Raw genomic sequence first — 13582 nt, forward strand, 5'->3', positions numbered from 1 at the left:
GGAATAAACATCCAACAAAAACCATACAGTCCCAGGAATTGTAATACTTCCCTCTTTGCCAATGGTTTGGTAAACTCCCCAAAACCTTTATTTTCATATTCCATGGGGGTCTTTTGTTTGGCCCAGAAACATGACTTGGGCTTTTTTTAACTTTTCTTTCCCCTTCATGGTTTCCTTTCTACCCTGTGGTAAGCTATCTTTGGTATCTTCAATGCAATCTCCTTCTCCTTTACCACCTGTCGATTATTTTTCCCCCAATTTCTATCCTTCACGGACTGAAATTGATGTTGGAAACCAAACTTTGATTTATGAACCAACTCCTAATCATCTTCCAATTCTAGTGCTAATTATTCAGTCTTATCTCTCTGCTCTTCCACATGAGTTCTCATCACTTCAGGAAGTGAATGTTTGAGCTCCTCCAAAATAATCATCTCCGTAATAGTATCATACGTTTGATCTACTTTCAATGTCCTTATCTACCTATCAATATTACCTTGTTTGAGCCTTTCAAACTCTATGTATATTTGACTGGGTTCCTTCCTGAGATTCCTGAACTGTTGCCTGTAGACTTCTGGTACTTGCTGATATGGGGTGGCACGGTGGCTCAGTGGTTAGCTCCGCTGCCTCACAGCACCAGGGTCCCACGTTTGATTCCAGCCTCAGGCGACTGGCTGTGTGGAGTTTGCACATTCTCCGCGTGTCTGCGTGGGTTTCCTCCGGGCGCTCCGGTTTCCTCCCACAGCCCAAAGATGTGCAGATTAGGTGAATTGGCCATGCTAAATTGCTCATAGTGTTAGGTGCATTAGTGAGAGGGAAATGGGTTTGGGTGGGTTACTCTTCGGAGGGTCGGTGTGGACTGGTTGGGCTGAAGGGCCTGTTTCCACACCATAGGGAATGTAATCTAATATGGCATTTGCACCTCATTGTAATCCTCACATGTCTCCACTGATAATGATGCAAACACTTTACTAGCTCTTTCTACCAATTAGATTTCCATGGGCCATTTCATAAGACAAAAGAGTAGAAGTTAGACCATTTGGCCAATCAAGTCTGCTCTGCCATTCAATCAAGGCTGATAGATTTTTCAAACCCATTTTCCTGCTTTCTCCCTATAACCTTTGATTTCCTTGACAATCGAAAACGTAACTATCTCTGTTTTAAATATACTCAATGACCTGCCCTCCACAGTGTTCTGTGGCAATGAATTCCACAGATTCACCACTTTCTGGCTAAAGAGGTTTCTCCTTATCTCCGTTCTTAAAGGTAAGGTTGTGCCCCTGGGTCCAAGTCTCTCTTGCCATTGGAAACATCTTCCCAATGTCCACTCTGTCCAGACCATTCAGTATTCTGTAAGTTTCAATCAGATCCCCCCTCATCCATCTAAACTCCATCAAGAACAGTCGCAGAGTCCTCAAACTTTCCTCATGTTAAGGTTCCTGGGATCTCTGTGAACCTCCGATGAATACACTCCAGGGTCATTACATTCCTCCTGCGGCATGGGGTCCAAAACCGCTCACAATATTCTAAATGTGGTGTGACCAGAGCTTTATGAAGCCTCAGAAGTACATCTCACGACGAATGATGGCATTGTATTTGCCTCCCTAACTACTGTCTCAATCTACAAGTTGACATTAAGCAAAACCTGGACTAGGACTCCCAAGTCCCTTTGCACTTCAGATTTCTGAGCTTTCTCCCCATTTAGAATATAGTTCATGTCTCTATTCTTTCTAACAAAGTGCGCGACCTTACACTTGCCATAGTATTTCATCAGCCACTTCTTTGTCCACTCTGTTAACCTGTCTAAATCGTTTTGTAGCCTCCCTGCCTCCACAAGGTAGTAACCTGTCCCTCCACCTATCTTTCTATTTCTATTCTGTGATACGCAGTATGGCAGCTAACAAATTGTAGAAAAGTTCCTTAATTTTTTTAACTAGATATGGACTACCCACAGAGATTCAATCAGATAAAGGGTCACATTTTACACCAAAGTTATTCAGATGAGTTATCAAATTAAACCAGACAGTGAGGACATTCTCAAAGACTGGGATAAATTATTGAGCTATCTTCTAGAGAAAAATTGAAAATGACCTGAAAGATTTATAACACTCACATGGAGAATAAATGTGGGTATAAGGTGGCAAGTACTAAACTAATTACGCATGATGTAGATTTAGGAAATGTTCCAATGAAGCAACATCCTTATAGACTTAACCCTGTAAAGTTGGCGCAGGTTCAAAAGGAGATTGAACACATGCTGAAAGAGAATATAACTGAAGCGAGTTGTAGCAAATAGAGCTCCCCCATCGTTATGGTACCAAAAGCTGATGGTACCCAATGATTATGTGTGGACTATCGCAAAGCCATGCCATTTGGTATGAAAAATGCACCATCCACATTTCAAAGACTAACCAATTAAGTCATTTTGGGATTGTCCAATTGTGAGGTGTACACCATCGATCTGGTGATTTACAATCACAAATGGAACGACTATTTGGAGCATTGATTGGAATTGTTCAACTGACTTCAGCAGGCAGGCTTGGTGATAAACCTGGATAAGAGTGAGTCCTGGACCATATCATTGAACATGGACAAATGGGCCCATAGAAGGTGAAGACATACCATCAACGAAGGAGGCTGTGCTATGATGTCTGGGACTGAATGAGTTTATCAAAAGTTCATAATGAATGTTAGTAGTGTGGTTGCTCCACTGACTAACTTATTGGAAAAGTGCAGAAAATCTCAGTGGAAGAATTTACAGCATGATTTCTCCACTGGTTGATAGGTGGCTAACAACGTGAGTGATGGTTGTGTCGGTGATGTACTGTTGTAAGAAGACAATAAGAGGATAGAAAGATCTATTGGGTATTTTTTCCAGAAAACTGAATAATTATCAACAGAAATATGCCATGATTCTTGAGAAGAAGACCTTGAATTTGGTGTTGATATTGCAATATTTCAACATTTTATGTTGCCAGTAATGTGTTTGAGGCAATTGTATATACTGATCATAACCCGTTAAAGTTTTTAGAAAAATCTAAGGATGAAAACACCAGACTGCTTGGATGGAGCTTATTATTGCAGCCATGCAATTTGAAAATTATATACGTGGCAGGATGAGATAATATAATTGCTGATGTGAGGTTGCGACTTACATGAAGGAAGATGGATGTGCTGGGTGGGGAGAAAACAGGCAGAAAGGGACTATAGTAGTGAATGGTTGCATGCTTAGTGTCAATGTAAACTATATGCATTGTAGTGCACTGACAATGTAAGACTAAGGGTTTTTTGAAAAAGGAAGTCATCTTTGTATATTGTTGGTTCATTTTTTAAGTGCGGATATGTGATGATACTATAGTTTTCAGAGGTGAACTTTAGTCTGGTTTCTTTCATGAAGATAAGTTGAGACAGAAGTATCAAGAAGTCTGCTCCAAAGTCAATAAGGTAAGCAATTTGTGAAGCACTATTTTTAAAAGTTCTAAGAATAGAAGCAGCCTGAATGGGTGGGATGAGGCTCCCACAACTCCAGGATTTTCTTTTTCAGTTTTTCTTTCCTAGCCTTCAATAGAAGTTGCTGAGATCTTGAAGCTGGATGTGCAAATTCTTATTCCTCTCTCTGTTACAGCTAAAAACTGGGAATCTCTTCCTGCTGCTAGAATTGCATGTGAGACAACTTGTCTTACTGAATTTGCCTTTGCCAAGTGTGTGTTTATGGGATGTTACTATATTGGAACAGTTAATTAGCAGTAATTAATATGTATTATTCTGTTTGGCATTCTGATAGAGTTACAGTTAAGCCAATTCTTTTATTTTTGTTTTGTCTATATTTTAATTATAGTGTATGAATAAAGTGTGTTTTGTTTCAAGCCTGGTAGTTTGACCAATTGAATTAATCACAAAACATGCCACATTCCATGAATGCATTTAAGAAAACTTATAAAACTAAGTCTACAGCAGTACCTCTTAGGTATAAAACAGCAGAGAAAATAAAATAAAAATAAAGATTAAAAATGAAGTTTACTTCAGTACCTGAGCAGAGAGCTGTTTTAAAAGATGATGATCTTTGACTCTAAGGTGCAGACACAATGGCACCAACTCTAGCAGCACAATCAGAGTCTTGCTGATGATGTAGTGACGTGACTCATGTGGTGATGTGAGAGCTGCAATGATATGAAATGTGATTAGGAACTAAAGGCTGTTAAAACAGGAAATTATACTTTTTTAAATGAGGTAAGAGAATATGAAAAATATTGAAAGGGAAGACTTAAAATGAGGTCTCTTTGTAATACGCTCAACCAAAAATCAATAAGTCGATTACTTGTGCAACTCGGGCATTGTTGCTCAGTATTCATAAAGACAGAGGTTATAACATACTTGTCATGCTTCTGCAACAACAAAAGTGTTACCACAATCCACAGACAAACAGTTGGGTCAATATTTATAAAAAGATATTTGACAACTATTCTTCTTGATCAATATACATTATTTTTGGAGTATACTGCATTCACAAATTTTGCTGAGGTCTTGAACTCCGTGTTCTACAGGTCTATTTTTCCAGTGGATTTTTTGTACTGCAGTGTGGGTTGTCTCACTGGTGGTCCATCTGATTCAGCAGTGTCCACAGTTCTGGCCTCTCACGATGCTGGGTGGATTTCTGTGGGCTACAGGTATGATTAATTGCAAGTTGATTTACTTCTATATCTGAAACAAAAAGTCCTTTCTGTATTTGACATGTGTGTGGATGTCTTTCTAGATTGCGAGTGGAAGGAGGGGAAATGTTTTGATTCTCAAATTGATATCCAAGCAGAAGCTTGAAGGTGTAATACAACTGCAGTCGTGACCTTAAAATTGTGCTTTACTTTGAGGGCACTGACTGGTGCACATAAGTACAGTGTAACACTTTTTTGAGAGAGTATTTGATAAAATTTAGGGCAATACGATGAACATTGATCTTCTGATTGTTGACTGTGAATGTTATTACTGTTATATCTTTGATTGTTTTGACATTCGTTACTTAAATGACCTATAAATCAGCATAAACTGAGCTACATGGGAAAGTTTCAAAAATCATATGGGCTGCACTCACTGTGGATTGTGAGCTTGTTGCTGTCTCTGGGTGCCATGAGTGAACATTGATTCTATTTCTTTAACTTCAATGCTGCTTACTTTGATAAGCCATAACCTCTTACCCCGCCAAAACAAATGCATTGTATTTGTTCATCTTAATTTCATATTAACATCTAATTTATCCACACAATGCAAGTGAACATCACAATATGCAAATGCAATTTTAATATTAGGAATGTATTCTAATTCAATATTGTGAAAATATGTATGATCTCCATATTCATTTTAGTTTGGGAAAGTGCACTTTGTAAAACCTTTTGCTTTTTCCTAAACATACGTCAAATTTATTTACATTCGACAGTTTCCTCTCCCCAGAAGCTTCTCCTTAGTGCAGAGGCTGTCTGAGCCAGTCATTTCCTCACCTATTACTAACACGTACAATTTCTGATAGGCCTCACTTTCTCATGGGCTGGAGTGTAATTTTTGGGTGATATTCTTCCTTCCCATGGTACTGAAGCCAACATTAACTTCCTTATTTTAGCATGGATTAGGACATCAGGGAAGAATAGTAGCAATATATCAGAAATCCAATATCTGTTTAATATAAACAATGGTTTTCATGAATAATTTTCATTTTTCAGGAAATATCACAGTTATTCCTATCTTGAAAACAGTTGGGCTTGGCATGGGAGGTTTAATCTGGGCTACCTTTAGCCTTTTAATGGGCTGGGCTAGTTCAAGGTAGGTAAATGCCTTTATAGTTATATTCACTTGATGGATTATATAATTAATAAGTTGTTCATGTAGATGTAATTGGCAAAGAATCCTGCAGTCAGTGTTGTTTCCAATCTTATGGGAAAATAAAACTGCACGGTTTCAGAGTGATTGTGTTTGGTTTTGAGTGGAGGCAAAGAATTCAGAATTGTTCAGGTCTCAAATAGGATTTAAGGTTTGAAGAAGTTTATTCTTCCTAAAAGAGCAGTAAACATTAGACACATATATATGGTAAATGTGACTGAAGCTGTGACAATAAGCTACTTTGATGAAGATGTGGGCAGCTTTCTTCTGGAGAAATGCTGGTGGCATTAGATTAACTACTGACTGAGATGGTGAAACACAGTACAGTAAGTTGTAATTTCAGCAGCAGTTCTACTGTATTAGCACAGCTGCAGTGGAACAGAATGCACATCATCAATGTAGAGGCTGTATTAAATCATGGAAATTGGATCATTTCCATAGTTGGAGTCAGCTCCCAAAGTTTACATGAGTACTTCATTGGCACATGACCTCATCCATCCTAGAAAAGTCTAAATCTGGAAGGCCCCAGAGACCACTTTGTGCTCGTGGAAAAATCCTTTAAAAAGGTCTTTCACTCCAATGTTGAAGTGGATTGTTTATAGAGAAGGTAAGTGGGTCAATTATCTTTGCCTTCCTAATGTTACTTTGCTGCTAGGTTAAGGATAAAATGATGTCTGACAAGAGTCAAACAGTTGAAACACAATATTATGCGTGGTAATCATGGAGATTTTACATTTGGTTCTCTCTCAGAAGATTATGTGCATTGGATAGAGTTTACAGTTGTCTAACTTGACCACATGTAAGCAATGTGGATAGAGATCAATCCACAAGAAACACAGTTATGGGGTGGTTTCATTTGGTTCTTCTCTGTTCCACTAATGTAAGTAAACATTTTTTAATCTCACCACATTGTTCTTCATTGTTAATTTGAGCCAGTGGAACATATGGATGTTCTTAATCATACTCATGTGGTGGGAATTAGGTATTTAATGCTTCAGCGCATCTACGAGTGTTGGCACACCTTGTGCACTTACTAGAGAGAATGGAGATTGGAGCAGAAAGTGACACCACATAGTTACTGTGGTACTCTGCTGGTGGGCCCACACCAAATGGAATCTGAATCAGCTGTCAATGATAAAAGCTACTATGGAGTAACCGAGGACATTCCAGATCATGACAAACACCTGGAGACGTTGGTGGAACTTTCAGTAACTTGGATGACATTATTAAGAGCATAAATACAGTTAATTGGTATAATTTTCACAAGTACAGTCAGTGGCTATGATCTTAATGTTTAGATCAGAGTGGTGCTGGAAAAGCACAGCAGGTCAGGTAGCATCCGAGGAGCAGGAAAATCGACGTTTCGGGCAAAAGCCCTTCCTGATGAAGGGCTTTTGCCCGAAACGTCGATTTTCCTGCTCCTCGGATGCTGCCTGACCTGCTGTGCTTTTCCAGCCCCACTCTGATCTAAACTCTGGTTTCCAGCATCTTCAGTCCTCACTTTTGCTCGGCTATGATCTTATTGTCAATACAGATACATGGTGACAAGAAGATCAAAGTTGAGAATCAAATATTCCTGGGTATGTCATTTTTTTTGAAAGGACAGACAGGAAGGAAAGAGTACAATGTTTCCTGTAAGCAGTGCATGGCCATACACTGGGAAATCAAAACTCGTTCCCATCCCATGAATGTCCACACATTGGACATTACACACAGACCAGGCAATTAAGGAGTCCTCAGTAGACCTCACTGCAGCAAGTTCCCATCAGCCACATATGGACAGCCCATGAATTCCAGGACGTGCCTGGAAGAGCGTAGAGAAAGACCAATCCTGGTATGGTGCAAGTTTTTGTTGGTAATGATATTCTTGAAGTGGAGATGAATGTGCCCGTACTTTCTGAACAGGACATTGATGACCATATGGTGAAGTACACAGCAATTACTAAGAGCTAGTGTGGCCAGAATTATACGTTTGAAATTGTAGAGTGTATTAGCTTCTTCATACAGCGACAGTCTCTGCTTGAATTACACAAATCTTATTTTCATATCTTGATAGTGGATAAAAGCATGGGAATTACAGTCCAAAAATTGCTGATTTTGTACAGCAAGTTTATGTACAGCACACTTACAAGATTGTCCTGGCAGGAATTTTGAAACTGACTTTTCTGTGACAGAGCCTCCATCGGGACGACAATGAAGAAATTTTATGTTAACAGTGACCTTGATTTGCAGAAGATGATGTTTACATCAGATGGACTTTGTGTCATTAAGAACGGCATATACAATGTTCAGCCGGTCAGCTGTGAACAAAGGACAATAAGAAGATTTTGCCAAAGTCACAGAGTGTGACAAAGTGGCATTTCAGCCTCTAAGTGAAGTGAGGTGATTGTCAAAAGGCTTTGCAGTGAGTGTCTTGATCAAGCACTGCACAGAACAATAGAATAAGTATAATGATCAAATAAACAAATATTGCCTAGAAATGCTCACAAAGCCACAATATTGCACTACATTGACAGTTCTGAATGATGGTTTAGGTGAATTTCATCTTTGGGCAAATTCTTACAGAGAAGCTGTTTAAAATTTGAAGCTATGCAATTTGCAAAGGCCAAGGTTAATAAACTGAAGATTCAGTATCTAGGTGAACATGTTCTTTGGTGTGATGAAGTGAAGAAGGTTCTGACTATTCTCAACAGCGTTATGGACATGGCTGACAACCTTCAATATATTCAACTGCTACGCGACCATCTGGAAAGCAAATTTCCAAAAGAGGAATTATGGCAAGCATTTGATCAGGCTGCAATCATCAAGAGCACTGATTATGAATTTGAAAAAGACAGCATTGCATGACTAATATTCTACTTTCGTACCAAACAATGACGAAAGTGTGGCAAGAAAGGTATGTGAGGAATACTCCAAATTAATGGTTGTGGTAAAAGTCATTACATATTCCATTCAGATTTTCAGCAATTTAGTGGATTATGCCTTAAAAAATGACTAGTTTGAAGAAATTTTCAGCTCTGGATATGTATCCAGTGTTGCAGGAATCAGATGCCAGTGGTGAGCCTGGATTTAGCCTTGTGAACTTGATTATGTGTAAATCCAGAAATAGATCACCTGAACAATTTGATGCGAATTGTCATAATTTCATCTGGACAAAATATCAACCTGAATGCAGTATATAAACATTGGACCGCAAATAAAGAGAGGCTCAAAACGTTGCCAACAAAGGAGAAGATAAATTACTTTGGTCCTCTTTTGGTCATGCAATGTATGTAATGTGCATAGTGCCTCCATTATTTGACCTCCAGACTTCTGATCCAAGCAAACAACTTTGTTCATTTTAGCAGGTGGAATAACAGTAACTGTAAAATAACATAAATACACACTTTTTACTAGTTCATAAACAAACTGGGAAACAAAATGCAATTGACTTCTGCTCAGCAATGTGCTGCTGAGATTCTGCACAGACCCCAGAAAAGTTAGAAGCAACACTGAAAGAGTGGTGGGGAAATATTGTTAATATGGGATGGAATAGGTTTGAGAGCAAGAAATGATGAGCAGTATCCATATGGGTGGAGGTAAGAAATAAGAAGGTGAAGATAGCACTGGTTGGGCCTCTAGCAGTAGTTATTCCATAGGACAGAGAATAAATCAGGAGGGCATGTAATAAAAGCAGTAGGTTAATCATGGGTGACTTTAGTTTTCATGTAGATTAGGATAATCAGATTGATCGAAGTAGCCATTAGAAAGAACTCATCATAGTGTGTGTTTGGGACAGTTTCTGAGAATAATCTGTTCAGGATCCGACCAGGGACCAGGCTATTTTGGATTTGGTAATGTGTATTGACACAGTTTTAATAAATAATATCATAGCAAAAGGTCCCCAAGGAAATATTGACCATAATAGGATAGCATTTTGCATTTAGTTTGAGATGGTGGACATTGGGTCAGAAACATTCATGTTAATAAGGGCAGCTGCAAATGACTGAGGGCAGAGCTAGCTGGACTGAACTCTAACAGCAAAGACAGTTGAGGAAAAATGGCAGATATTTAAGAAAATAATTCATGGCTCGCAACAAAGATATTTTCCAATGAGGAAGAAGGATTTTAGGAAGTGGATAAGCCAACCATGGTCAACAGGGGAATATATGCATAGCATCAAATTTGAAAGAACAAAACATACAATGTGGAATAGATTAGTGATAAACCAAAGGATTAGGAAAGTTTTATTAACCAACAAAAGATGACCAAAAACAATGAAGAAGGAGAAGATAAACTTTGAAGGTAATATCAAGATGAAGACCAAGATAAAAAGAAAGATGCCAAAGTAACACAGGCCCCTTAAAGAGTGAAGCTGGCGATATAAAAATGGGGAAAATTGAAGAGGAGTTGAATAAATGTTTTATATCAGTCTTTCCAGAAGAAGGCACTAATAGCATTCCAAAATTACTAAATAATAGGGAACAAAAGGAGATTAGGAAATAAATACAACTATCACTGGAGAAAAAGTGCGAGAGAAACTAATGGGGCCGAAGACTGTTTTACTCCATGGACCTGATGGGATGCACCTGAGGATATTAAAAGGACTACAGGTAGTTATTCTAATGCGATGGTTGTATTCTTGTACAACCCCACATTATAGAAAAATGGTACTTTAGAAAGAGTGCTTAAAGTGTTGGTGCTATAATCAAGTTACAGCCAACACACATCCTAAAAACTCACAGTTTAGAAACAATGTCCCCAATTCATCAATCGTTTTACAGCAAATTTGCGTTCACAAAATGTGTATTATAGCAGAACAACCTGTAACTCCAGAGATAGGAGTGCACTGGTGGTAATCCTTGGATTCAGAAAAGTCCCAGAGGACTAGGAAACAGCCAATGTAGCCCATTTATTTTAAAGGAGAAGGAGTCAAAACAGATCAATTAGCTTAAAATCTATTATTGGAAAAAGGTTAGAGTTTATTATAAAGGATTAATAGCAGAGCATTTAAAATGTTTTTGATTAAACAAAGTCAGCATGGCTTTACTAAGTGGAAATCATGCCTGACAGATTTATTAGAATTCTTTTAGAGAAGGTAACAAGCAAAATAGATAAAGTGGCATGTGCCCCTTGCCTGATGTGGGAGCTCAGGGACGTGGCTGATGTCCCTGACTCTTACACTTGCAAGACGTGTGTCCAGCTGCAGCTCTTTGATCTCATGACGGCTCTGGAGCTGCGGATGGACTCACTGTGGAGCATCCACGATGCTGAGGAGGTCATGGATAGCATGTTTAGTGAATTGGTCACACCGCAGGTTAGAGTTGCTGAGGGAGACAGTGAATGGGTGACCAAAAGACAGAAAAAGAGTAGGAAGGCAGTGCAGGTGTCCCCTGCGGTCATCTCCCTCCAAAACGGGTATACTGTTTTGGATACTGTTGGGGGAGATGCTCACCAGGGGAGGGCAGCAGTTGCCAGGATCATGGCACCGGGGTGGGCACTGCTGTTCAGAAGGGCAGGAAAAAGACTCGTAGGGCCATAGTCAGAGGGGATTCTATTGTGAGGGGAGTAGATAGACGGTTCTGTGGCCAAAAACGGGACTCCCGGATGGTATGTTGCCTCCCAGGTGCTCAGGTCAGGGATGTCACTGATTGGCTACAGAACATTCTGAAAGGGGAGGGTGAACAGCCAGTTGTCTTGGCGCATATAGGCACCAATGAGGTAAGTAAAAAATGAGATGAGGTCCTCAAAGCAGAATTCAGGGAGCTAGGAGAGAAGTTAAAGAGAAGGACCTCAAAGGTAGTGATCTCGGGATTACTACTAGTGCCACGTGCTAGCCAGCATAGAAATGAAAGAATAGGCAGGATGAACACATGGCTTGAGGGATGGTGGAGGAGTGAGGGGTTCAGATTTGTGGGACATTGGGACCGGTTCTGGGGAAGGTGGGACTTTTACAAAATGGACGGTCTACATCTGAACCAGACTGCAGCTATTGTCTTTGGGGAAGTTTTCGCTACTGCTGTTGGGGAGGTTTTAAGCTAAAATGGCAGGGGGCTGGAACCAGAAGAGAAGACTACTAGACAAAGAGGTGGAAACTGGAGACCGTAGGGATCATGAAGGGGAAGAGCAGGCAGAGAGCAGATCGAGACAAAAGAACTGGCGGCCTGAAGTGCATATACTTTAATGCAAGGAGTATAGTGTGTAAGGCAGATGAACTTAGGGCTTGGATTGGTGCCTGGGAGTATGATGTTATTGCAGTCACAGAGGCTTGGTTGAAGGAAGGACATAATTGACAACTAAATGTTCCAGGATATAGTTGCTTCAGACAGGACGGGGGGGCGGCGGAAGTAAAAGGAGGGGAGGAGTTCCATTGCTGGTCAGGGATGATATCATGATTGTGCTAAAGGAGAACACTATGGAGGGCTTGAACAGTGAGGCATCATGGGTGGAGCTGAGAAATAAGAAGGGTGCAGTTATATTGTTGGGGCTGTACTACAGGCCTCCCAACAGTGAGCATGAGGTAGAAAAACAAATAGGTAAATAGATTATGGAAGGATGTAGAGGCAACAGGGTGGTGGTGATTGGAGATTTTAATTTTCCCAATATTGACTGAGATACATTTAGTGTCAGAGGTCTAGATGGGGCAGAATTTGGAAGGAGTGTCCAGGAAGGTTTTTAGAGCAGTATGAGCTGAAAATGTGTTGCTGGAAAAGCACAGCAGGTCAGACAGCATTCTTCAGGAAAGGGCTGAAGAAGGGCTTTCCTGAAGAAGGGCTCATGCCCGAAACGTCGATTCTCCTGTTCCTTGGATGCTGCCTGACCTGCTGTGCTTTTCCAGCAACACATTTTCAGCTCTGATCTCCAGCATCTGCAGTCCTCACTTTCTCCTTTTTAGAGCAGTATGTCAATAGTCCAACAAGGGAATGGGCCATATTAGACCTGGTGTTGGGGAATGAGCCAGGCCAGGTGGTAGAAGTTGCAGTGGGGGATTTCTCTGGGAACAGTGACCACAATTCTGTAAGTTTTAGAATACTCATAGACAAAGTGGTCCAAAGGGAAGAGTGCTAAACTGGGCCAAGGCCAATTATATCAAAATTAGGCAGGAGCTGGGAAATGTGGTTTGGACACAGCTGTTTGAAGGGAAGTCCACATTTGATATGTGGGAGGCTTTCAAAGATAGGTTGAAGATAGTGCAGGATAGGCATGTCTCTTTGAAAACAAGGGATAGGAAAGGCAAGATTCGTGAACTGTGGATGACAGGAGAAATTGTGCGATTAGCCAAAAGGAAAAGGAAAGCGTATATAGGGTCCAGGCAGCTAAGAACAGAACGGGCCTTGGAAGAATATCGGGAGAGTAGGACTAATCTTAAATGAGGAATCAAGCGGGCTAAAAGGGGTCATGAAATATCTTTAGCATGCAGAATTAAGAAGAATCCCAAGGCCTTTTATTCTTATATAAGAAGCAAGAGGATAACTAGAGAAAGGGTTGGTCCACTAAAGGATAAGGAAGGAAGGCTGTTTGTTGAACCTGAGAAAATGGCTGAGATTGTCAATGATTACTTTGTATCAGTGTCCACTGAGGAATGGGAGGTGATGAATGCTGAGATTAGATAGAAGTTTGTTTATTCTGTATCACATGGACATAAGGAGGGAAGATGTCTTGAGTAGGCTAAAGGAATTAAGGTGGACAAATCCCCAGGACTGGATGGGATTTGTTGCTGAGGAAGGGCGAGGGAGGAAAT

The 13582-nt window shown here is 40.1% G+C and overlaps 1 protein-coding gene across 5 annotated transcripts in view; it reads left to right on the top strand.

The window, feature by feature from the left end:
* LOC122552844 (transmembrane protein 144-like) overlaps positions 1–13582 on the top strand; it is a 71504-nt gene that overhangs the window by 11643 nt on the left and 46279 nt on the right. For all 5 annotated transcript variants that reach the window (XM_043695879.1, XM_043695870.1, XM_043695898.1 and 2 more), the window contains 2 exons: positions 4542–4664; positions 5706–5805. In XM_043695879.1, the coding sequence (XP_043551814.1) occupies positions 4542–4664; positions 5706–5805 (223 nt within the window). The remainder of the gene's footprint in view (positions 1–4541; positions 4665–5705; positions 5806–13582) is intronic.

This window comes from Chiloscyllium plagiosum, chromosome 1, assembly GCF_004010195.1.
Source record: "Chiloscyllium plagiosum isolate BGI_BamShark_2017 chromosome 1, ASM401019v2, whole genome shotgun sequence".
Taxonomy (NCBI): Eukaryota; Metazoa; Chordata; class Chondrichthyes; order Orectolobiformes; family Hemiscylliidae; genus Chiloscyllium; species Chiloscyllium plagiosum.